Source organism: Adiantum capillus-veneris, chromosome 24 (assembly GCF_014529385.1).
Source record: "Adiantum capillus-veneris isolate H3 chromosome 24, ASM1452938v2, whole genome shotgun sequence".
Classification (NCBI taxonomy): Eukaryota; Viridiplantae; Streptophyta; class Polypodiopsida; order Polypodiales; family Pteridaceae; genus Adiantum; species Adiantum capillus-veneris.
Window position 1 is genome coordinate 54339202 of NC_140954.1, and position 27378 is coordinate 54366579.

At 40.2% G+C, this 27378-nt stretch overlaps 1 protein-coding gene across 1 annotated transcript; it reads right to left on the minus strand.

The window, feature by feature from the left end:
• Positions 1 to 586: 586 nt before the first annotated feature.
• LOC147426387 (uncharacterized) lies at positions 587 to 3417 on the minus strand. The gene has a single exon (XM_086498613.1). The coding sequence runs from the start codon at positions 3124 to 3126 to the stop codon at positions 1210 to 1212; it is 1917 nt and encodes a 638-aa protein (XP_086354739.1). The 5' UTR covers positions 3127 to 3417; the 3' UTR covers positions 587 to 1209.
• Between the last annotated feature and the right edge of the window lie 23961 nt (positions 3418 to 27378).

Genomic DNA, 27378 nt, shown 5'->3' on the forward strand with positions numbered 1-27378 from the left:
ACACATGCCTAAGCCCCCAAATCTCCCTTTTGATCTCTAGTCAAAGTTGCAATTAATATCAGGAGGACATATTTGACCTAACTTTTTTTCCTCCTTAATGCACCTACTAACTTAGCAATGATGCCTCGACACTCCTCCTATGCACAAAATGCAATTTTGATACGAAAATTGTGGGATAGCTTGAAAAATCTTTAAACTATTTTTCTAATGAAGTGCATTCTATTGTGAGGAGACTTCTCTCATTCAAGTTCTTTGGTTTCATTGTTTGATGCTTCTATGGTATTGTTAACTTTTTCTTCTTAGTAATTGTCTTTATTAAGTGATCCAAACAATCAGAATGTTCTTGACATTTGGTAGTATTACAAAACGGTGTTTTTTGAACACCCTCAATCTTGGAGATATCATACATTTTTCTGATGCATGCACGGTGCTGCCTAAGCATTCAAATAAGCTCTTTTTAGGTTGATTGAAAGAAAGCTTTCTCTTGTAGAGTATAATAAACACCTCATTCCTTGAAAAAAAGAATCAGATTTGAGAGAGAGAGAGAGAAAGAGAGAGAGAGAGAGTAATTACATGAATATCCTCATCATTTCAAATCATGCTTTCCATATCTTCTAATTACAACACCTAAATGATAAGCGGGTATATCGAGCGTGTGTACATATGATAAAATGCCCACCAACTGGGAACCACCCAATGGGCACAGAACTAGGTGAGAAATACAACATGAATTGGGCACTGGCAGCTGGTAAGCTAATCTTGAAGAGTCTTTTTGTCTGGCAGCTGGTAAGCTAATTTTGAAGAGCCTTTTTGTCTGTTGCCTTCTGGCTTTGTTCTTCTAGGTCCTCTTCCAATTGCATGTCCTTTGTATCCTTTGATGCATTATTGTTGATAGCATCACAGCTTTTAATTGATATACTCTCTGTTGTTTCTCCTAAAACAGCTTCTGTAGGATCAGACGCTACACGCTCTCCCATACACGTCATTCCTTGAAAATAAGAATCAGATTTGAGAGAGAGAGAGAGAGAGAGTAATTACATGAATATCCTCATCATTTCAAATCATGATTTCCACATCTTCTAATTACAACACCCAAATGATAAGCGGGTGAATCGAGCGTGTGCACTTACGATAAAATGCCCACCAACTAGGAACCACCCAATGGGCACGGAAATAGGTGAGAAATACAACATGAATTCAGCTGGAAAGCTAATCTTGAAGAGCCTTTTTGTCTGTTGCCTTCTGGCTTTGTTCTTCTAGGTCTTCTTGCAACTGCATGTCCTTTGTATTCTTTGGTGCATTATTGTTGATAGCATCACAGCTTTTAATTGATATACTCTCTGTTGTTTCTCCTAAAACAGCTTCTGTAGGATCAGCCCCTACACGCTCTCCCATACACTTGCTAGTATCGATGTTGTTGGCGACCGTGGTACCTACATCGACTGAATGACCTCTTTTGTCTTCCATCAATGTAGACTTGCTGGTATCGATGTTGTTGGCGATGGCGGTATCTACATCCGAATGACCTCTTTTGTCTTCCACTGGTTCTTCTACTTCTACACTACCACTTTGGATTAGAGCCCCCGAGGCGTGATGCCTGATGAAAACAGTGATGGAGTCGGAGCTGCCTTCAACGGCCCGAGTGACAATAATTTTGTCTCCTTCTTTCAAGCTCCTTCTTTTGGAGTAGATTGCCCATGTTGTTCCATTGAATACATAGCCACCACTGGATTCCCAATAGCTAAATTTGAACTTGATGGAGGCCAAGTTTGGGTCATTTTCATCGATCATGTCAATGTCGATGGGTGGATATTTGGGTTTTGGTTTTCCCCATAGCTCAAATAGAACTTGTTGATGGTCTTTCCGAAGCATGAGCCTATTTTGCGCCTTGTCTGTGTCACTACGGGTGAGCACCTTGCTAAAGAGGAGGATGCGTCCATCCGGAAGATCCTTGAGAAGTGCTTGCATTTCTGCCTCCCGCAGAGGTTTGAATGAATTTGTGTTGTCTTTTGCTTCGCATGTAATCAGCTTGTTGGCATTATTGCTAACTAGTCTTATAGTTGTGATCTTGTTGTCAGCCTTGTGGGATAGTGCAGGTTCACTCTGTGTCAACGTCGACGCCGAGCCTCCCATGTTAAATACATTGTGAGAGGCAACAGCAATATATTGTGGATGATAATCCTGATGTGGTGCCATGGCTTCTTCCTTTCGATGACGCTTTGAGTTTTTCGATTTATCCCGCTGGATGTGATCTGGACGAGTCTGCTGCTTAATAATTTGCACGTGGGATGTATCTTTTGTAGAAAAAGTAACTTTTCTCTTTTTCTCGTTTTCAAGTAAACTGGAGGAAGCTGGCGGCCCTCTGTCAAAGCTGTTCATGCACTGCATATAATTGCCATTCATTTGCTTCTGCTTACCATTAGAGCTTCGTTTTTGCATATCGTCCACACCATCCCTCTGCCTACCGTCCAAGTTTCTTGTTTGAATATCATCGGCATCCTCCCTCTGATCTATGTCCATGGGCTCAACTAGATCTTTGTACATCACCGTCTTTCCTTTATGATCAAATGAGGAAGGTTCATATCTCCGGACATCATGATGCATTAATGCTGCCGATGCAATATGCAAGCTGATACCACCATTGCTGGTCGGCGCCGCCGCCGGACACAAAGTAGGATCAGCTAGATCTCCTATTAGCTGTGGTGCTGGTGAGCAGCCCACTAGCCCTCGCATGATAACTGCTGCTTTTCCTTCCCAAGCAAAGACTGGGTCATCTTGCGTGTTGGAAGCGTTGGCGCCTGCGCCAGCAGTAACGTCATTTGGCGCACCAGGATCTGCGGCGCGGCAGATGTCGACATTGTTTGGCGCGTCCTTGGGCACAGGTCGACCAAGGACGAGATCAGGTCCAGTTTCAGCTGATGCCAGAGCGAGCTCCCGCGAGAACAGCCTTACTTGGATGTCAAGCCAATCGATTTTCGGCCTGCGTGCAAGCCAGTCTTCTAAGAGAGATAGTGTTCGACCATCCTCTGCGTCATCATCTGCATGTCGAGCTTCCTGCGACGGTGGAGGTGCAGGAGACTGCTGGCGAGGGGGTGAACTCGGCGGGGAGTCGGGAAAGAGGTTCATCTTTCGTTGCAACAGGCCGTATGCAGCTCATTCTGATTATATGCGTGCAATGCATCGCAAAAGCAAAACCGAAAAGCAAAATCAGAAAGCATGCGAATATGAAATATGACTATCTACACTTTCAAAGCGAAAACCATTATCGGATATTGATGAATGTATTATAGAATATTAGCTTATTATATTTTGGTGAAAAATTTACCAATATATCCATGAAATTTGTGGAAATTCCCAAAATACCCCATAAATTGCAAAAATTCTACAATACCTTTGTACCATTTTTGGATAAATCGTTATCCCAATTTTCTCATCATCTAATCTTTTTTGACACTAGAGATTTGTTTCTAAGTGTCTTAGATAAAACTACTCACCAGAAGCTCTTAAATATATCATCTCTTTATTATCTTCTATGAGGGAGAACCAATCTTCCCATGAAGAGTTGCACAAAATTGTCTTTAGAGATGTCTTCTACGAGGTCAATGAGGGCCATTTGGGGAATTTGGAAAATTGAAGTGCATAAAATTTGGCCAAACATTGGCATTTTTTGAAACTTGAGGGGTGTATAAGGAGTTTTCACAAGTTTCACAATTATAATTTTAGTAGTCTTTTCTATATTATTTTGTCAAATCTGCATCATAAAAAAACTAGTCATGTTTGGTTTGTCTTATTTTATGGTATATTTCTTTAAAAGATTTGAAGCAAATATCATAGAGATTCAAAGTACGACAATGACCTCGCATTATGCAACGTAATGTTTAACACTAGTCTGGTAACCTAACAAGACATAAAAGTTCCCTTTCAGAGTTTTGGAAAAAAATCCAACACCATAATAGATCCACTCATTTTGAAAAATCCTTTCATGAGCTTTTAGTTCCAGGACTATACATATGCCAAATATAAGAAACTTGTAAAAATTCTCATCTCTTGGTCACAACAAGCCTCCAAAATTGATGGACCGATGCATTTTGCCCAAAACAACCATTTCTTATTGTTGATTGCATATAAATAAGAGTGGGGATTTTTGTAGGACATGAGATAAAATGCGCCATTAAGTTCAATGGGTTGGTGATCAAAACATATGGTTGCTTTCGTCTCACTATTGTTTTTTGGGGGAATAAATTAGTACAAAAAAGTTGCGTTTCTCTCATTTTACGGACCTATGATCAAAGTTTCTATAGTCACCCTCAATACTAATACTATATATATACATGTTTTCTTAGTTCCTTTTGGGCCTTTGAATTCAAAAGGGCCTATGGAGCATGCCAAAAGAATAGTGGATCTCTTACTAAGTGGAACCTTGGGGACAATGCTGAAGTGCTAAATACAACAAACATGACAAAATTGGGTTCAACATTATAAGCTCTAGCTAGAATCCCATAGAAACTGCTCAATGTATAGCCAAATTTGTAGTTTATGATATATGGTTTCTACCTACAAAATACACACAATTGGTCTAAGAAACTAGCAATATTGAGAAAGCTATACTTGCTACACTAAAATGTTTCGTATTTTTCAGCAACAATAAAAAAACTCAACCATGATCATATACTATGCTATATAGCGTATTAGGTCCCACTAAACTCAAGAAAGATTGCCTTCATGTTATACATGCCACTTACACAATGAAATCGAATTTGGATCTCAAGAAAGCCACCAAAAAAATCATAAAAGTGATTTTGGCCAAAAAATAAGATTATGCAATTCTTGTAAGTTGGTCATAAGTTTCAATTTTAACACTTACTTCTCCCTCATCAAAACATGTTGAGAACTATGAAGGCTTATCCTCTAGCAATCTAAACCTCATAAACATGAAGTTTAGAGTGTAATAGTTACAAAAATTTAAGAAAAATCCAAAAAAAAGACCTATTTTTTCACACAGTTTAGGTTTAAAAATGTTGTGCAAGAGTAAGGTTAATGCCAGTGAGATCGATATTCCAAAAAAAAGTCAAGTTTTTTTCAGCTCATAAGGCAACTTTGTGGATATATAGCACCTAGAAAATTATTCTCATACTCTTCAAACAATTCAAGCAAGATAGTCACTTAATAGGACACAAAAGTACCACTACAAGAGGTTGTGTACTCTTGTGACGCTTATAGCGACGAAAATACATTGGGTCTTTTAATCCCCCGGCGTCGCAAAAAGCGTCGCTAACAACGTTGATAAGAGAACGTCGCTATAGAAATCGCTACAGGCGTCAATATATAGCAACGCGTATAGTGACGCTCATAGCGACGCATATAGCGACGCTGCAGGGCCGTAAATACCGACGCTTATAGCGACGCTGCAGTGCACAATGTAGCGACGCCTATAGCGACGCCCGAGATTAAAATTTTTTGGTGGAAGGGCATTCACCCATCAACCATATTGAATGTGTTATTGGTCAATTTACCTTTGAAAAAAAGTACAAAGGTAAATATAGACCCAAAATAGTCAGCCACAAGACAATATAATCATTAACTCCATCATCCATAGTGCGTATTGTTTGCAAAATAAAGATACAAAAATGACAAGCGTGAATTGATGGAAGTAAATAAATGACAATTGTACATAGCAACAAAATCACTTGATTGTTAATCATTGCAAATGTAATAGATACCATTGTCATTATTTAAAAAATGTACATGGTTTTCAAAAATACATAGTTACATGGTCTCATGATACATAAGCTAGGACAAAAAGAAACTAATGCTATCTAGCTATGGCTAAACTGACGTCGTCTAATCAGACGTCTCATCACGTCTAAGCGGCATATCTGTCGGATTCTGCAAAAAAAAAACAATAAGATAGATTTTTGTAAGTATAATTAAACATATAGCGAGCGACGTTTATAAAACAATACAATAAATAGAAAAGAATAAACCCTAATACTAACCATGCCGCTGCGAGAAGTCAGGATGTCTATAAGGGCGTTTAAGCCCTTCCTGCCTGCGTACTCACACTCCTACGGAGTGGGATCACGTCCTGTAAATGACCACTGCCAAACATACAAAGAATCCATTATGTTAGAATTTCAAATCCCATAAACCCTAAACTATCGAACATAGATGCGAAAACACTTACAAAATCGGCCTCAAATGATGCCCACCCGCCGCTCCCGAAGTGGTGCGAGCTCCCTGCCTCTACTCGCGCTATGGCTGCCTCCTTTTGTTGCTTCCATTTGTCGGGATTCTCGCGCGCTTCTTTCTTCGCATGCTTCCAATCTTCTTTGGCCAGCCAATCTGGTCTGTTCCATCTATGCTTGATTGATTTTTGCACTTCGGAACGCTTATGCTTGCAGTATTCGCGCATTCGAACCTTCATCACATCTTCATTGAAGCGGTCATCCCGTGTTGGAACGGGAAACTCGTCATGAAGCATGCTGATGACTCTGTCTTTTAATTATTTCGGTATTTCACTCCAGGTGTTTAGTATGTAGTGTCTAAACACCTGAGAGCAAAGACCACGCATGCGCGAAATCACCTTCTTGCCGTCATCATCCAAGATGATGCCGCCGCTGAAGTCGACGGAGTAAGGCAAGCACTCTCGCCGCTGACGCGTGAACCTGGGTGTCTTGACAAGGGTCTCTAGCGGCATGTCAATGGGGGTACGAACGCCAGGTGTCTCCACTGGAGTCTGAGCCCCGAAGCGAGGAGTGTCCACTGGAGTGACTCGTGGAGGAGTAGCTAGTGGTGTGTAGCTATGGGGAACGGCACTCAGCCGCGCAAAACCTGGTGTCGATGGGGATGCCGTGGCTGGTGTCGGGATGGGCAAAGAAGGGGAGGGTAAAGAGCCTCGTTGAACACGAGGCGGTGTCGAAGCATCGGTGGCGCCACCCCCACAACAACCGCCACCGCCACAGCCACCGCCACCACTAGAGCGCTGGTGCCTATACGACTGTGAAGATCGTCTCGTCGACACCGAAGCTTTGGAGCGCGCTGAGGACTTCGAAATAGAGGGAGATGTGGATGGAGTAGGAACGCGCGATGGTACGCCTGAGCGATGACGCTCCACGTACCACTGTCTCTGCTGGGGTGACAAAGAAGAAAGAAACTGATCATCATCCATACCTACATTAAACACACGAACATTTAAACTTAATATTGAATGAATGGATTAGAAAACATGGACAAGTAGATAGATAGATAGATAGATAGAGATAGAGAGAGAGAGAGAGAGAGAGAGCGAGAGAGAGAGAGAGAGAGAGAGAGAGAGAGAGAGAGAGAGAGAGAGAGAGAGAGAGAGAGAGAGAGAGAGAGAGAGAGAGAGAGAAATACAACGACGCAATGACGCAAATACTTAAAGAGCCGGAGAATCATACAAGAACACTCCAGTGCTTGTAGCTTTGGAATGTTCAAAGGATAGCAACAACAGAAAGCGTTTTTCTTCTATTCAACTTGAGTGATGAAAGAGGCAAGTGCATAACTCTGAGTTTACAAAACAATATTTATGGCTTTAAGAGATCTCTCTCTCATCCTCGCATAGCTCAGCATAACTTCCTATATCTATATAGAGCTCTCCGTTTAAACAGATGTCCTCTGTTTCATTTTGTAGATCCTCTGCATGCACCCCATAGAGAGTAACAGGTTGATGTTCGTCTGGCACCACCTCCACGGCTTCTGACTAAGCATCTTCTCGGATCTCCTCCATTGATGCCGCTGTGATTGGCACGTGGTAGCCTTCATACGTCCGTGCACTACGAGGGGCTACCTCTATGACGTACCACCAGTTTGATGCAGACTTTGTGGGATGAAATATCACCTGCCAGAGCCACATAACTTACAGCAGAGCTTCCAAGCACATAAATTCTAAAACACACGTTAACTATTTACATACTTACTTGTTCACAATGCTCGGGTAGTACAAAAGTGTCTCTTAGGTCAGTCCATTTCTTAGTTGAATCCACCTCAAGAAAACCAGACTCTCCTCTACGCACAGTAGCGTTGCGACCCTCCATGATTATCTTGAACCATTGCACGTCGAACAACTCGACAAAAAATCCTCTGTAATTGATCCTCAAAATCTCTTGTAGCGTGCCAAAGTAAGTGAGTTCCGCCACCACAGGATCTGCATCAGAGGACCGTCGTCGACTAGACTATTCAAATTTTGCCATGATTCCACAATCTTGAGTAAAACGTTTTTTGTCGATCCGTTCCACCCTAAAATGTCGACCTTTACACCATGCTGTTGTGTATGACTTATACTACAACCAACAAAGATTATGAGTGGCCGTTCAAACATCTAGAAAGTTATTGTCGTACATTGCAAACTTACCTTGGTCGCGCAACCCCTAGAGTACTCCCACTCTTCCTCAGTCACTTCTTCACCGCATTGTTGTGCGCTTTTCAGTTGGTTGTGCAACCATCTTAAGCTCATGTCACCATTCTAGTGTTAATCATGATCAAGTGTCTAGGGTACAACTAGTTTCACTCTTTTCACCACTTTTTCCCTAGGGACATAAATTTATCTTTCAATAACATGTAAATCATGGTCCACATGATACTTAAACAACTTTCTAAAACACGTATATGTGATTTTATTATCAACTACTATAAGTAAACTTTAACAAGTGTGCTTTCAAAAGTATAGCTGCAAAGCTGAATTCACACAAAATCACCAAAGTCATGAGAGAGAGTGTTTTCTTGGATAGGTTTACAATTCTAAAATTTCGGCTTTGGCAATCTACAATTCCAAATGAATGTTTTAGTAACATTTGGAAACAAATATAGCATATAAGTGCCATACGAAAGTATGATGGAGTTGACATGGCATCCCTCCAAAATTACTATAAGAAACAAAAGCAGTGTCCTACCTTGTAGTCAAATTGTTATATGTAACAACTCTGTCTACTAGCATGGAATCATTTGGTAGCGTATAGGATAAGCATCCAGAGGATGAGAGGTTATGGTTTTTGTTTCTTAGTTTTAGCTTCTACGTACATCATGGGTACTATAGGCAAGGTAACGGAAGCTAAGCACAAATATGTCGGAGAATTTGTATGCACTCATCTTTATGGATTAGAAAGTGATCGCCTCCAGGAAGTCTTACAGAGTCCTCATACAAATCATTTTTGGATGAGTTATGTAGTGCTAGTTGCAAAATTTTGTAGTGCTTCAGGTGGGATTGAAGTCCTTACAAGTGGTTAGTTGGGACACGACGTGAGTTGAAGCATAGGGAAAGTTTTGCAGAGTTGCAAAAACCCTTGATAGGCAAATTAAAGGGAAGTTTGACTTCATGGACTGCATGAAGGAAGTGGAGGTCCTCTATAGAAGGATGAAGCAAGAGGGAAAGAGACCGCATATAGAAGAGCCCAAGGATGTACCCAAAGTTCCTGCCACTTCGGAAGTACCAATCTCTAGCAATGTCCCAATGTTGCGCAACATGGGAAGTTTAGACCCATGCAACCTCGTCATCATGCGCATGGCTTGAATTGAATTTCCACAAATTGCAAGCATTGGATAATGTAGATACGGTATGGTCACAAAGGTGAAAGTCAATTATGAGACCTTCACAAATTAATTTTACGCCGGCAAGCTAGTCCAAGGTGATGGACATAAGAGTGCCAACGACATAGTGTTGCATGAGGCAAAAATTATGAATATCACTCATAGTGGAATCGTTGCTGCTCTAGATTGGAAAGACATGCCACACAATCTCCCACTCTCATCTTCAAGATGTGGAATGGTGGAAACCTCGACCATTGGCTAGAGAGACTCCAAAAGGAGGGGGAGAATGTGGCCATGAGAAAGGGTTAGTAAACTGTTGAAGCCATGAAGCAAAATAAATGGCCTATCATTAATGGATTGCTCCGAACCTTCATGTTCTTGCACGCAATTAGCATCACTCACAATGATGTTCATGAGAGTAATATCTTGCTGCATTTTGGTTGGGCTGGCATATATGTTGGTGTATGTGATTGGGGTACTACAACCTTGTCCTTCACAGAGAACATAGTTCTGAAATTGCCAATATTCTCCCATTCACAAGGGAAACCTAGAGCAAGCGTTATTGGTGGGTGGCTCCCGAATGTATATCCACAAATCCTTCAATCCACACATGCAACCAAGATATCTACTCCCTTTGTAAATTCATTCAAGAACTCCTTAAATATTTAACTAAGGATGATGAAACTAATTATATCTCTTTCCTCAGACACTTTCAGGAAGTCCTACACACTTGTGTATCTCCCAATCCCACCAAGTGCAACTCCTCACATGATCTCCTCAGCATGTTACAAGGCATTAAGCGTGTTGGTCACACGCTCCCAGATAGTGCAGGCTTGAGGCCATCCAATGATTGAAATTATACCTTGTAATTTGAGAATGTGTCTATTGTGCTCCTACCAGATGAGCATGGAAAAATTGTTAATATCGTGTCTTAGGGGGCTACACTAGCCAGCCAAGGAGAGAGCGTTCTCTCGCTACAAGAGAAATTGGTAGCCAAAGAAGTAGAAGTAGTTGTTTTATCACAAAAACTTGCCAGATAAAAATCGTGATATGGTCCTCTCTCTCCCCTGCCTGAGGAGGCGGGACCAAGTCATGAGGCACATATTCAAGAAACGGTGGATATGCTTGAGGTAGCTTTGAACATAGATCTTGAAGAAGCGGTGGATATCACAGTTTCTTAAAGACATTGTAAATTACCCCGTCATTTTTTGAGACGCATTGTATTCTCTCTATGTTTATGGCAATGAATTCATTTTGGAGTTGCTAATTGATGACTTTGTTGAGAATATGGTTTGTAGATGTCATTTTGTTTAGAATTTGTTAATATTATTTTATTTGATTGCCACATCATGTCCTCAATACTTATGTTTGCACGAAATCTCCTTAATACTTGAAAAAATTAATGAAGAAGACTTATACATTGTCCAAAGGTGTGCATGTTGCTCTTAATTAAAAAAAGTGAGATATATAGCTCAATAGTGAGCTACAGTGAGATAGAGCAGATACATTATTATGAAAAGATGTTTACATTTTTCCATCTATCACAGGTACCAGGTGATCAACCTCTTCATTGTATGAACATTCTGAAGCCATTTCCCACTCCATCTCATCATCGCTAGACCTCTGTTCCGCCACCGTTTCATGAGTCTAAAGCACTCCAAAGTGTACTTTGGTCGCACATGCGGCTATCTTTGTGGGTGCATGAATGAGACGCTGGTTACAAAATGTGTACACAAGATCTATAGCATGAGTCAGACTTAAGCAATATCTACGCTTTGAATGCACTAACTCATAAGGATCAATTGCGATCACAGCTACCACTGGATGTTGCAACCAAAAGACCTTGGTCGCCTTGTCTTGTAACTCAACTACGTCTCCTCCATATTCTTTCTACAATACTTTGCCATGCAGGGTATGATTTGCAGTGTCATCCCCTCTTGTATTCTCTAGGAGAGTAGCCATAGTTTTCATCGAAAGAGGAGGAAGGTGAAGAAGGAGGAGAAGAGGGTGACCTCTTTCTTGCCCTTTTCTTCCTTTGTTTCCTCTTTTCCCTTTTGGAGTGACAAGGAGAAGAACTATGGGTTGACCGTTTCCTCTTGGGAGGAGTTGGCAACCGTCAAGATCGCCATCTTCGTGAAGCCACATCTTCAGCAAAACTTAGGGATTCATTACTTTAGAATTCTTTGGATTCCTCCTCTCATATGGGAGAGAGTCTTCTTTTGGGGGTCTCATCAAGAGGCCTCCTAAGCTCTCTCTCCTCTTGGAGAGAAAGGAAAATTCCATAAGCACGAAGTTGCTGAGTAACTTTGGATTGCAAAGCAGAGTTGCTCATAGCTTGCTGCAACCTGGTAACCACATAATTGACAAACATGGGGGCATCATCATTAGCACCTTCATGTGAAATATCAAACTTATCAATGTTCATTCTACTCTCTTGGTTATTGTTAGCCATGCTAATTGAACTTACGTATGTGTTTACTTAGTGTATTCTTTGGCAATCCAAAACCTTAGTTGCTACTCCTCTTAGCCATTGAAAATCAGCACTTAAGCATCTACACCCACGGCTCGAATTAGTTATTTATAAAGAGTAGTGTAGTGGGTCAAATATTGTAGAATTGCCGAGGGATAGCTCCTTTCAGAATTCTTATGGCTCAATAATGGTAAAGCCGTAGGCAAGTCTAAAAAGAATCCATTATTAAGACCAAAGATATCGAGGTGTGCACCATATCCCACATAGTGGGCTCAACAAAATCGGTAATAAATCGCAATCCCACTTACCCTAATATAATTAACAAAATCAACCATTAATAGGATACTTAAGGACCTCTCTTCTTAAGCAAGAAAAGAGAAACCAAATGCTCTCAGAACAATGTAATAGAAATGACCTATGAACTTTGAGAATAGCGGAAGGAGAATTAAAGAGAGATTTTTTGGGAGATTACTTGGAGAACAAGAAGGTGAACTTAATTGGTGGTAGAAACATAAACATAGTACTTAATTAACTTGGCATGAGCAATACTTTTGCAAGAGAGAGAGTTTAGAGAACTTGACAACAGTTGAGGATCGGATTTATGTGTAGCTGGTCTCCCCTCCAATCCGCATTTGTATTATAGATTCTCCCATTAAGAGAGACTTGGTACAATACAATCTTGATGTTCCTTGTGACCTAGGTGCTACCATGAAGATGGAAAGCTTCATGCATCAGGAGCGCAACATAAACTTTTTAAAAGAAATTAACTATTTCAATCACTAACCATTGGAGGTCTTCAATGAAGCTAGCCCTAAGTTATTTAAGATCCATTGGCTAGCCTTGGTCTTTGACAGATCCTCTCTCATTTGGACCTCTTTACCATTGGCCCCGTGTTGAGATAGACCTGTAAGCACATGTCTATATTCTCATCCTTGTTTTAGTTTATTCTTCCACATAAATGATCCATTTAATATGAGAAAATAAAATGGGTTGGTTAGAGGTTAGATTGTATGACATGATTTGATGGATCAAGGCTTAATAAAGGTCAGTAGTGGGGAATGTACACACTCCAAACGGGATTTTTGATTTGTTTCAATGCACTAGCGGGGTAAAATAGTGCTTCCTGCTATCTCCTATACTATTTGGCAGGTATGTGGATGAGGTTGTTGACTACATTGAGAGGGATGGTGATCATTAGGAAGAGAATGGGGTCTAGGAGGCCTCTATTTGGAAATTTAAGGAAGTCAAACCTTCAGTATTAAGGAAGTAATCAAAGGAAATATTTTGAATTCAAATAGGCAAAACAACTAGCTTATTCAAATTCAAAATGGAATTCAAAATCTAGCGAGTAAAACCATATCATGTAGCATATCCATGGAAAGAGCTTGATGCCTAAATTGCAGATCTATGATCTCCACACAAATTGGAAATCATATATGGGAGTTATGGAAGGCCAAAAATCATAAAAGTTTCCACATCCTTTTTGGGGGGAAAAGTGCATCCTTTGACCACTCACCGTTTTTTGCACACATGGCATGCACCTATTTGTCAAAATGATAATCACCCTGATCATAAGATCATGGAAAATAAAGAGGCCCTCATAGACCCCATCCTCTTCCTATTGTAGAGAAGCATAGGTGGCAAGGACATGGATCCCACTATCATTATATGTTGATGATATTGTGTTGATTTTGGACCCTGAAGGGGATTTAGCATCATTTACATGATTTGGACACATTTGCTAACGATAGTGGATTCTTTATTAACCTACGCAAAACGAAGTTTATGGTGTACACCACACCGTACTGGGTCACAAGGTCAGTGCCTACATTTACATATGGCCATGGGGTGCCCATGAGACGGTGGAGTATACAAGTGCATACACCTATCTTGGGTTAGCCTTTAGCAAACTGGTGTTTTCATTGAGTAGAGTAGCAGAGACTAGATTGACAAGAGCTTATGCAAAGTTGGCAGGATTGGAGAAGATGTGTTCACAGGTTCATTTTCAGGAACCTCGAACAAATCTCAAGATTTTTGACACTCCAATGGTTTCTACTATGCTTTAAAAAGTTCATATTTTCTCTTGTAGCATGGATGGATGGAGATGTATGGAGAGGCCTTTAATCTGTGGTGCTAGTCAAGTAACTTGCACTACATGTACATGTGCTTCCTAAAGCAATCTAGAAAACCCACACACCCTTTTGAAAAACGAAGTCATGTACACATGTAAGAATTTACAAAAAATGGGGTGCCCAAAATGCATGCAACATTGCCAAACCCCTAGTTTGCTAGAGCTGCTCGATAGTACCATAAATACTATGTCCTCCTCTATCAAAATTCCATATGACATACATATGAGAAAGACTTATACATTTCAATGAATCCAAAATATCTTTTATTTCTAATTTATTTCTAATATCAAAGGAAGAAACATATATTTCATTCTTTCTCCTCTTAAGCATGGTAAGCTCTCAACTAAGACCACATATGGAGACTTGTCCATCTCAACATCATGCGTGTAACGATTAGGCATCTCATCCAAAAATGAATTGATTTTATTCTCAGCCATTTTCATATTCCATGCATATCCATCTCATTCTCCCCACTCTTTGTTAAGAATCCATTCAATTCAACCATGCCATGCTTGATATGTAAGCCATCTTCCATGCATACCTTAGGCTCCTTAACAAGAAGATCAAGCAAGGTAGAATCAACCATATTCACACGAGGGATAACAAGAGCATATCCATAATTATTCATATCCTCTACAATCTTAACATTATCTTTATCATTTAAGGCACGGATACCCACATCAGTATACACATCATGAAGTTCCTCGGTTATAGGATCCTTACCAACAAAAGAGGAGGATCCTCACCAACAAGACAAGTATTATAAAAGAGGAGGAACCTCATAGACGGAAGCAACACACCATCTCTTACACAAATCATTAAACTACCTTAAACTTTGATAGAATCCTTATTAATTTAAGCAAAAGAGGAGGAACCTCATAGCCGGAAGCAACACACCATCTCTTCCACAAATCATTGAACTACTTGAAACTTTGATCATCTCCTTGTATAAATCCTTCGATGGAGTGCCATATATCTGGTGGGTCCTCTAACTTCCTTAACCTCTCAAGTAAATCCTTCTTGACTTCATGATAAGTCACCACTTGTGAATATTGAGATGATTTTAACCAAGACTCATACTACATCATACCATTCCCTTGCATTGTCTTTCAAGCAAAAGAACCAAAACTTCAGCATAAGCATTGGATCTTCCTTATCTGCAAGCAAGCAATAAAACTCCATATTTAAATAAATTCATCAGCATACTCACCTACATGACCATAAAAACTTGGAAACTCTACCATCATAGGCATCAAAATTTTCAAACGAAAGTCACTTGAAGAAGATCCTCAATGAGGGCACGAAAACATTGGTGAAAAACAAATGCAAGGGGCACCTCTATAGCAATGTCTCCCAATAGAACTCAAGACACAAGATCAACACCACATATGGAAACAAAACAACCCCAACAAGAACATAAAGATAAGTGATCCCTTGGGAATTTAAAAGCACATGCCCAACCAAAAGACCACCGTGGAAAATAGGAAGTACCTACCTAGCATGGAACTATAGCACACATCAAACAATGCACTTGAGAAAAAGATCTCCCCCATTCACCCAATAATTCTTCAAAACTACAATTTCAAAGTGTATACACACCACGTAAAAGCAAGCTTCTTCAACTTACCCTACACCAAGATACTTGTGGGGTGCCATATCATGTACCTTGTGGGAAATAGATTGTATATTCCTAACCACAACTCCAAAAGGGATGCTTTCAAGCCTCCAAAATTCTCTACATTTTCTGCACCAAAAGTTTTGAGGACCACAAATTTCAAATTTATGCACTTTTATGTGCAAACTTGGTGCGGATAGAAAGATGTCTTAACATGACTACATGTAGGAAAGGCTAGTCGAGGGCAAAAAACTACATCAAAAAGCATGAAGAAGGCACAACAACCCAATATTTGAGAAATTATGATATTTGGCTGAATTGTTTATGTTTGCAAGAGTTTTAGCTATATACAAGTACTTGCTCAAAAAACTCACTAATGGGCACTTACAATAACCTAAGAAATGGCGCTGTTCAAGAAACATGCGCTACATGTACATGTTCTTCCTAAAGCAAGCTAAAAATCCCACAAAAAGGATGCTCAATCTGTCTTTTGACATACAGGGTCATTTCCACATGTACAAATATACAAAAAATGGGATGCCCAAAGTGCACACAACAGCGTATGCTAATTAAATCGATTAAAGATACTAGAGTCTAGAACAATAGAATGTATGCTTGCAATGCTATTTTGTGGCATTGGAAGGTGTTGAAGTTTGGAACAAAACCATACAGGCTTGCAATGCTATTTGATATATTTTATGGTAGGCACCCATACATGCCAGATGGAGTTGTTGTGATGCAAGCTGATAGCGTTCTTGAGGTAGTTCATAATGTCCTCGGTGGGGAAGAGTAGGGATATAAGATCTTGATGGAAAAGGGTAGGAGAGGGGACATTTTGGGGGGGGGGGAGCGGTATGCGAGAGACGAGCTCTAGAGAAGGAATGTTCAAGGGGGAGGAGCCTTTGGGGAGAAAGGTTAAGGGCTAGAATATCAAAGGTGTATAAGGGTAGGGAGAGTGTTTATTAGCTCCTTGCATAAGTGGGTTGCAAAAGAGGAAAGGTATTGGAATAAAGGAAGCATGTGTCTTGCCCAAGGACGGACGTTTAGTGTCCACCACCCACCACCCACCGATCTCACTAACCCACTCACTTATTATTTTTATACATAAAAGGATAAGGCTACTTTTAGGCCACTTTTCTCCACCCCATTCTTCTCTCTCTCTCTCTCTCTCTCTCTCTCTCTGTGTCTCTCTCCAAGGGAATATCTTGATTTCTCTCAGCAATGGAGAGATCAAGAAAGCTTGGAAGCTTTGTGAAAACACAATGGGAGCTTGTGAGCATAGCTGAGAGTGATGTATGCTCTTGTGGAAGCTCAAAAGACAATGTGGAAAATAGTTTGTAGGTGAAGGTACTACCTTGAAAGTTTTGTGCATAGTAACATTTTTTGCAAATTATTTTTATCTTTATAGAATGCAGATATGGAAATTCTACCTAAAATTCCCTTAGAATTCTACCTACTTAAGAAACTCTTTGCAAATTCCTCATCAATTTATTGATATTCAGCTCAGACTTATTGTGTACAAGATATTTCAGGTTTTGTATTTTGCACAATGTGCGTGTGTAATGCACTTTTGAAAGCACGATAAGTGTATAAATTTTCAGGTTGAAGATGCAGTTTCAGCTTATGCAGAGCTTGATGTTTCAAGATTTTTGGTGGATATGGGTAATGAATTACAGAGGTGTTTACACACCCTTGCAACAATCTTTTAAGAGACATGATTTTTTAGGTATATTGTGAGAACTGGGGACTAGAGCGTTCCTCTTTCCACCCAACCGTGCCTTATATAGGCCTTGCCTTGCTAATAATAGGGATCCCTTGTACCCCATGTCTGTCTTGGCCCTTGGCATGCTCGGTCGTCTTACCCTAGGCATGACAGTACTTTCCCCTTGGTGAAGTGTTTTCATCGTCGGAAACGAAAGTGGTGGTATCTTCATAAGAACACTAATGTTTTTTGTATTGGAATCCTTCGTGGATCCAACTGTCATTTGATTAAAATATGGTTTAGTAGGAGGTCCAATGAAACCAAGAATAACATCTTGATTCTCCACATTGTTGTCCCTTTGGAATCGTTTTCTATAGTAGGGTCATATCTAACATATTATATAGACTCTATTCAAAACTCACTTGAGTATATTACTAAATGAGTTGTCGCCAACGAGGGCGTGTCACAAAGAATACCTCTTCTCACTTTTCATGAAAGTAACATGCTGACGTAACTCATTAGCAAAACTTAAGTCATTGACTTGTTATCTTATTGCATCGGTAAACATCCCCAAAATAACTAGTATTCAAGGTTGAGAACGTGACTAAAGCATGAAGAGATTAAACCTAGTCACAAACATGCTTTACCTTATGGTAAGAAAACTCCAACTACAGCGATACATGATTTCTAATTGGATTGCTTTCTTCTAATGTACGCGCTTCACATATCCTTTATTACAAGATTAAACTTGTAATATACCTATCCTCTTTGGATAAATGACAATACTGAGGTTCAAGGTTGAGAACCTGACTTAAGCATGAAGACACTAAACCTAGTCGCAAACATGCTTTACCTTATGGTAAGAAAACTCCAATTAGGTATTAAACTAGATTGCACTTGTAATCTACCTATCCTCTTTGGATAAATGACAGTATTGATGCATGTTTCTCCACTGTTTATAGACAGTCTTCCAAAATGACTAGTAAACAGGGATCACAGTGCCTTACAACATTGTTGAGGAATTAATAATATCATGAGTAACCATCTTGGTTAAGTTGAGAGAGCCTCAAGCACCCAAACCAAGCCATGACCACTACATGAGGTACTTCACATTAGCAACGCACGCAGCCTCGATGCTCAAAAGTGAAAACCCACGGCATTGCTATGGGCGTTGCTAGTTTACTTGTAACTATGCGACACTCATAGCGACGCCGACAGGGGTGAAAAATAAACTGAGACTGCCCAAAAACTCAGATCTCAGATCTGAGTTTTCAATGCTCAAGCAAGCAAAGGTAACTCGCGCTCTCCCTCTCTCTCTCTCTTTCTTCTCCACACACACACACACACACACACACACACACACACACACACACACACACACACACACACACACACACACACACACACACACACACACACACACACACACGAGGAGAGGAAGGAGAGCCAAGTATGCTCCTTCCCTCTCCTCTCTCTCATTGTTCCCTTCCCCTCTTTCTCTCTCTCTCTCTCTCTCCCTCTCTCTCTCTCTCTCTCTCTCTCTCTCTCACACACACACACACACACACACACACACATTGTGTTTTTGAGAGAGAGAGAGAGAGAGAGAGAGAGAGAGAGAGATGACATGCATAAACAAAAAACACACACACACACATTGAGAGAGGAAAAGAGAGAGAGAGAGAGAGAGAGAGAGAAAGACAGAGAAATATATAAAACAAATAGAGAGAGAGAGAGAGAGAGAGAGAAAAGAGAAAGAAGAAGAAGAAGAAGAAGAAAAAGAAGAAGAGAGAGAGTTTTAACGTTGTAGGAAACTATCCCAAGAGACCTTAAAGATCTAGCCCCTCGAGGAGTTGAACTCAAGACCTGTTATTCAAGAGGAAAATGGCATAACCAATCTACCACACTTGGGTGATAGAAAGGTTATACCATTTTCCTCTTTTTATTGTAACACACACACCCCCAAGAAGAAGAGAGTTTTAACGTCGTAGGAAACTATCCCAAGAGACCTTAAAGATCTAGCCGATTTGGATTTAAGAACTCAAGACCTGTTATTCAAGAGGGAAATGGCATAACCAATCTACCACACTTGGGTGATAGAAAGATTATATCATTTTCCTCTTTTTATTGGCATACACACACACACACACACATGAGAAGAAGAAAGTTTTAACGTCGTAGGAAACTATCCCAAGAGACCTTAAAGATCTAGCCGACGAGGAGTTGAACTCAAGACCTGTTATTCAAAATGGAAATGGCATAACCAATCTACCCCACTTGGGTGATAGAAAGGTTATACCATTTTCCTCTTTTTATTGGGGCACACACACACACACACACCCGAGATGAAGAGAGTTTTAACGTTGTAGGAAACTATCCCAAGAGACCTTAAAGATCTAGCCGACAAGGAGTTGAACTCAAGACCTTAAAGATCTAACCAACGAGGAGATTACATTTAAATTTGCGTTTATGTTGAGTTTAACATTAGGTTAGATTTAGATTTACGTTAGATTAGATTTAGGTTTATTTAGGTTAGATTAGATTTGTTTTAGGTCTATTTTGAGTATGATTTACGTTAGATTAGATTTAGGTTTATTTACGTTAGATTTAGATTTACGTTAGCTTAGATTAAATTTAGGTTTATTTTGAGATTAAAATTAACTTAGATCTAGATTTATGTTTGATGGACCATGCGGACCAGCAATTCCACCTGCATGTTCGACTGCTGCTGTCGAGCGAGAGAGAGAACGAGAGGGAGAGCGCACGTGCGAGAGCAAATGACGAAATTGATATTTAAAATTGTGTTATGAAGTGAGGCCCATTCACATCTACGTAGGTAGTAGCCCCATTGGTATCTCTTTTACCCTTCAATGGAGCGAATCACCACATGTTCAATTAGGTTAGATTTAAGATTAGATTTTGGATTGAGTTTTTATATTAGAGTTTACCTTCGAAATTACGGTAAAAAAATTAGAGTTAGACGAACGGTGATCCCTCTCTTCCTCTCTAGGATGCGACCTTAAGCTGAAAAGCTTTCAACGGCATGATACTCAGATTGGAGGCCAACATGTAATGTGTTAAGTAATCCCTCGAACAAAGATCTATTGTGAAAAGATGTTAAGATGCTGTGAAATGCTACAACTAGAGAAGAGGCAAAGGGGTTTTGTCCACTACATGCACTATCATGTAGACGTGGGTGTGTAGATTTCTTCTACTCACAAATATAGGCATTGAACAATAAAGACGAGATTATAACTCGGTGGTTCTGATCTCCGTGCACCTCTAGACCGAGGTGTGCGAGGATTGGACATGACTAGAGAATGTGAGGTAGTTTACAGTGTGAATGAGAGAGAGAGAAAAGACGGAGAATGCCAATAGAAGATTAAATTTTTTGTCCAGACTATAAGGTTTTTACCTTTATTATGAGTAGTGACGAGGATGTGGGGCCGTCCAATCGAAACAACTATCTCTCAACGAGGATCTTATGTCCTTGTAATCAATGCAAGCATGGTGTGTGATGGACAAGACGCGTTTCTTTGCAGCACGTTCGTGAATTTGGCAAGTTCAATCCATCTATTGTAGATTGATTTTTTTGCCAATTATAACTCGTGGGACTCTGACGTTGGCCAATAGGCAGCAATGTTGCAACCCAATAGATGTATTCGCAGGCGCTTTGGTCAAGCATCATATGTGAGGCCACAAGATGTAGCCTCTGACAGCTCGGGGGATGATCATGCAGACCACATTCCCAACGAGGCAATGTTTAAGCCCAAGATCGAGACGATCATGGATTCAGAAAGGCTTATCTAAGATGATATGAAAAGTGAAGCCGATACACCATTGTATGATGGGGCACGTGTGTCTAGATTGAAGGCGCTTCTGGTTCTTCTCAACATGCAGACAAAATTTGGATGGAGTGACACTAGAGTCACAATGCTTTTCAGCTGATCTATTACAATGTGTTTACTTTAATAAAAAACTCTAGATGTGTAATGATCTGATAGCTTTTTATGCAATTGTACCGTATTTTTTTCATTGTGTATATTGCTCAAAGAGCACATACTGCCAGCTGATAATGTGATGCCATATTCCAGAGAGAAAGCAAGAAAGATCTTGTAAAACTTGGGGATGGATTACAATTTGATCGACGCTTGTCCTAACGACTGCATTCTTTTTAGAGGGGAATACATAGACATGGATAAGTGTTCGAAATGTGATTCTGAGAGATATCGAGTAGAGGTTTTGTGACAAAAGGTTTGCAACATTTTCCTCTGCTTCCTCGCATCAAGCATTTTTTCAAATGTAAGTCCATGACCGCCCTAGCATCATGGCATGAGGAGAATAAATCTTTGGATGGTGTGCTACAGATTCTTGCAAATTGCGCAGCTTGGAAACATATAGATGAAACATGGTCGTATTTTGCCAGGGAAGCTCGAAATTTGCGCCTAGGCTTAGCTATGGATGGCGTAAATCCATTTGGTCAAGGATCAACATCTTACAGTGTATGGAACATTGTCATCGTCAACTACAACATTCCCCGGTGGTTGACTATGAAGAAGGGGCACCTATGGCTAAGCTTGATTGTGCCGGGGCAATATAAAGTGAAGAATATGGATGTGTATCTTTGTCCTCTATTGGAAGAGCTACAACAATTGCAGATTAACATAGAAGTGGTGGATATGAGCCGACACATAGGTCGACAGAATGCTTTGATCAGAGGCATTCTAATGTGGACCATGCATGACTATCCCGGACTAATAGAATGCTCATGTGATTTACACTTAAACTCAAACACTGTAAATCTTGGTTTTTCTCAAGCTTATCTATTATCATGTGTATACATGCAGGGCTTCAAACAAGCGGATACAGAGCATGTGTCACATGTGGACCTAGAATCAATGCACGTCGGGCACCCTCATTGAAGGAGCAAATCTACAAAGGTCAAAAGGGTATCTTCTAGAGAATCATGTGTTACACGATGGCTTTTTGGAAAGAGAGCCACCAAGTATGTCTGCACAAGCATGGTTAGAGCAGAAGGATATGTGTGATGACGGTTTGTCCCTATGGATGAAGAGACTCTCGTATGGTACGAGTTACCATATTGGGCCCGACTAATGATCAATCACTTGCTCGATCCAGTGCACATATTCAAGAATGTGGGTAATCTACTATGGGACCATTTGACCGGCAAGAAATATACTTTGGGAGCTAGGGTTGATCTTAGAAATGTGGATCATATGGAGCAATATTGGCCGCAGACAACATCCGACGGATCGATAAAACTTCTTAAAGCGCCATGGATTTTCACAGGAGCCCAAGAATGCAAAGTAAAAGAGACCATTCGATCTTTGCGGACCCCCACTGGTGTAATGCACTCGCTCCGAACGTGTTTTACTAAAGAAGGAAAGCTTACTGGTTTGCAGTCACACGACTGGCATAAAATGTGTCAGGTATGTTCATAGTGGAGTATATCATAGTGGGAATTTTGTAACAAATTCGTATGTGGACTTTAATATCATTGATGCACATGTTTTGCAGTTTATTTTACCGGTGGCCATTGAGGAATGTTTGTCTCTTGACGTCCGTAACACAATCTACAAACTTGCGAAGTTGGTGCAATGGATCTCACAAAAGGAGATCAAAGTAGACTGCATACCATTCGCCAAACTAAACGCTGCGGAGGTTGTGTGCATGTTTGAGAAACACTTTCCTACTACCATGCTAATCATTTAAGTGCATCTTCTTGTTCACATAGTTGATGAGGTGGAAATAGCTGGCACAATACATTCCAGATGGATGTTCTTTTTAGAACGTTTCATGAAAATTTTCAAGGGATATGTGCGTTAGAATCCACGTCCGGAGGGTAGCATGGCAGAAGGTTGGTTGGTATCAGAGTCCCTAGTGTACATTGGAGAGTGGCTAGACGGATTTGATAAAGCCCGGGACACGCTATGGCAAACCATAGATGATGAGCGCATATCTAGGATTTTCATGTGCAATCACGGTGTTGAGAAGAAGATGATGGAATATCTAGAGGCTAAAATCAACCAATTTTGCATGCTTCACAATCCAGGGATGCAAAAGTGGATTTCACAATATGAGGATGCAAAGCAAGAGCGACAAAAGGCACGAATCAAGTGGAAATGGGGAAGACCAGCACCGATGCACTATCCGACGGGTCTAGAGAGCCTACCAAGATTCATGAGCTTAAGATGGTTGCACAACCAATAAAAAAGCGCACAACAGTGTGGTGAAGAAATGACTGAGGAGGAGTGGGAGTACTCTCTGGGTTGTGCGACCAAGGTAAGTTTGCAATGTACGACTAGTGACTTTCTAGATGTTTGAACCACCACTCATAATCTTTGTTGGTTGTAGTATAAGTCATACATAGTAGCATGGTGTAAAGGTCAACATTTTAGGATGGAACGGATCAAGGAAAAGCATTTTACTCAAGATTGTGGAATCATGGAAAAATTTGAAGAGTCTAGTTGACGACGGTCCTCTGATGCTGATCCTGTGGTGGCGGAACTCACTTACTTTGGCACGCTACAAGAGATTTTGAGGATTGATTATAGAGGATTTTTTGTTGACTTGTTCGATGTGAAATGGTTCAAGATAATCATGGAGGGACGCAATGCTAGTGTGCGTAGAGGAGAGTCCGGTTTTCTTGAGGTGGATTCAACTAAGAAATGGACTAACCTAAGAGACACTTTCGTACTACCTAGGCATTGTGAACAAGTAAGTTGTAAATAGTTAACATCCAATTTTAGAAGTTATGTGCTTGGAAGCTCTATGAAAGTTATGTGGCTCTGGCAGGTGATATTTTATCCTACAAAGTCTGCATCAAACTGGTGGTACGTCATAGAGGTAGCCCCCTCGTAGTGCACGGACGTATAAAGGCTACCATGTGCCAATCAGAGTGGCATCAATGGAGGAGATCGGAGAAGATTCTCAGTCAGAAGCCGCTGAAGTGGTTCTAGACGAGCATCAAGCTGCTTCTCTTTATGGGATACATGCAGAGGATCTACAAAATGAAACACAGTACATCTGTTTAAAAGGAGTGCTCTATATAGATATAGGAAGTTATGCTGAGCTTTGTGAGGATGAGAGAGAGACCTCTTAAAGCCATAAATATTGTATTTGAACAATTTAGCTCCGTTTTATAATGTATATTGTATTCACGTGACTTTTTGTCCATTTCTCTCTATATGCGTCATTGCGTCATTGTATTAAATGGTCTTTGCGTCCACTCTAGGTACGTATGCTCTAGGTATGTTCTCACAAGTAGGGAGACGACGAGCACTGAGCTCCAAGTGGGATGGAGACTGAAGCTGCAATTGTGAAGCTGGTCTGCTCAATATAGATGCTGCTCGTCCCACCGCTAGATCTAGTTGATCTGGTGAAAGAGACACTAAGAAGCACTACTACTTCTTCTCAGCGTCTCTTTCACCCGATCAATTAGATTTAGTGGTGAGGGAAGTAACTTCTATGAGCAGACCTTCACGATGCAGCTTCACTGATCGCACCTAGAGCGCAGTGCTTTTACAAATTCACAGAAGGAACAACGAGCACTACGCTCCAAGTGGGATGGAGACTGAAGCTGCAATCACGAAGCTGGTATGCTCAATATAGATGCTTCTCGTCCCACCTTTAGATCTAGTTGATTTGTTGAAAGAGACAGTAAGAAGTACTACTACTGCTTCTCAGCATCTCTTTCACCCGATCAATTAGATTTAGTGGTGGGGCAAGCAGCTTCTATCCCTATGAGGGATGATGCTAAGCCAGGCAGACAATGCCCGTATACCGAGGGTTTGACTTTGTTTATGATAAATGATGCACACTAGATTTTATGGACCCTAGTGTTATCAAAGTATGATTTGGAGGGGCATGCACATTCATGCCATTAGTCACTTCTAAAGCATTTTACACTCTATGTGCAATATATTTATGGGATATATTTTGATTTACCAATCACCAATAGAGGTCAAGCACTACAAGAGGTAGTGTGCACTTGTGATGCTGTTAGCTCCTAAAATACATTGGGTTTTTATACTCCTTGGCGTCACTAAGACCATCGTTAACAGCTTCGATACGGGAACGTTGCTATGGACATTTATAGGCCACCTATAGCGACGTTTATAGAGACGCTGCAGAGCCTTATATAGCGACGGTCATAGCGACGCCCGAGAGAAAAGAATTTGGTGGCAGGGCATTGAATCCCCCGCCACCCATCAACCATATTGAATGTTTCAATAATTGAGTAAAACTAAATGAATCCAAGATAAGCCCAGATTCACCTTTGAAAGAAAGTGAAAGCTTAGATATAGACCCAAAGTAGTCACCCACAAGACAATATAACCATTAACTCTATCATCAATAGTATTGTTTGCAAAATAAAGATACAAAACTGACAAAAGTAAATTGATGAAAGTAAATCAATGACAATTGTACACATCATAGGCAAAATCACTTGATTGTTAAACTTTGAAAATGTATAGTTACAACACCATTGTGATTATTGAAAAAATATACATGGTTTTCAATAAGACGTATAAACGTTATCTCATGATACATATGCTATGGCACAAGTAAACTAATTCTATCTAGCTACAGCTAGACTAACGTCGTCTAATCAGACATCTCATCACGTCCAAGCGGCATATCTGTCCGATTCTGCAAAAAAAAACAGTAAGACAAATTTTTGTAAGTATAAACATATAATTTATAAAACAATAAAACAAATAGAAAAGAGTAAACCCTAATACTAACCATGCCGCTGCGAGAACTCAGAATGTCCATCAAGGCGTTTAAGCCCTTCCTGCCTGCATACTCGTGGTGTATGTTTGTATGTTCTGACAATGGAGGAGTATGCCGTGAGAACCTATTTTGACCATTATAGAATGTGAAAATTGATCACACCTAGTTACCAAATGAGACATGTTCATTAACAAAACATAGCTTTGCTACATGGATAAACAACCATCCATTAAACTTGTTTAACAATACTTGTACCTTAACAAGTCTGACTATGTATCTGACACTTTTTGGCCACTAAAATTGTTCTTGATACAATGTGCTCAAAATGGTCTTATAAATGGATTTGACTACCACTTCGGACTTTGTTGCGAAACATAATTGGAATAGCAGGTATCAGTGTCAGATGGACAGACTCATATTCTCCATATGTGGAACATGTCTCAAAAAAAAGATATCCTTTAAGTACGAGTAGTACCTGTGTGTGGAGGTAATTTAAAAGAATCAGTGACATGAGTGAGAGGGACCCTCATTAACCTTTGTCCACACTAGCTAAACCAAACTCCTTGAGTTCCTAACCATGTTGTACTCCATGTGACATGTACCAAAGAAAACTCTACATATTGGTCCATAACTACATAATGTAGAAATGCATATGGGAGTTATGAACCAAACATATTATGTATTTGAAATGAATTTGGAAAAGAGTAAAGAAATGTATTTGGGACAGTGCAGCCCAAAATTCTTTGCTCTTACATGACCTTGTCATGTGTCTGAAGAGCAACCTAGATGAAAGCATTCAAGCTTATTCATCGGACTTGGAAAATTCAAGCAAATCATATTCAAAACGGAAATAAAACCAAATCATATGCATACCTAGAGGTTGAACATAACATTCACTTACCCGTAGTCCCGTGCATTTTGCAAACCCGAAAGATACAACTAAAAAGATTCCTTACCATAAAGCTAGCCTTAAAGAGGTAATATATTGAAGACCTTTTGAGCACTAAATTAAAGAAAGATTAGTGGAAAATAATCAATAGAAACTGGTAGCCTTGGGTGTTGCCTTTTTCGTTGGTTAGCTGATGTAATGTCAAACTGCTTGGTTAGACTTTGCATGAAAATTACTCAACCTAGTAGCCAATGCTGACGAACATAG

Coding starts and splice junctions, on each gene's coding strand:
- LOC147426387 (XM_086498613.1), bottom strand. CDS start 3,126: ATGAACCTCTTTCCCGACTCCCCGCCGAGTTCACCCCCTCGCCAGCAG.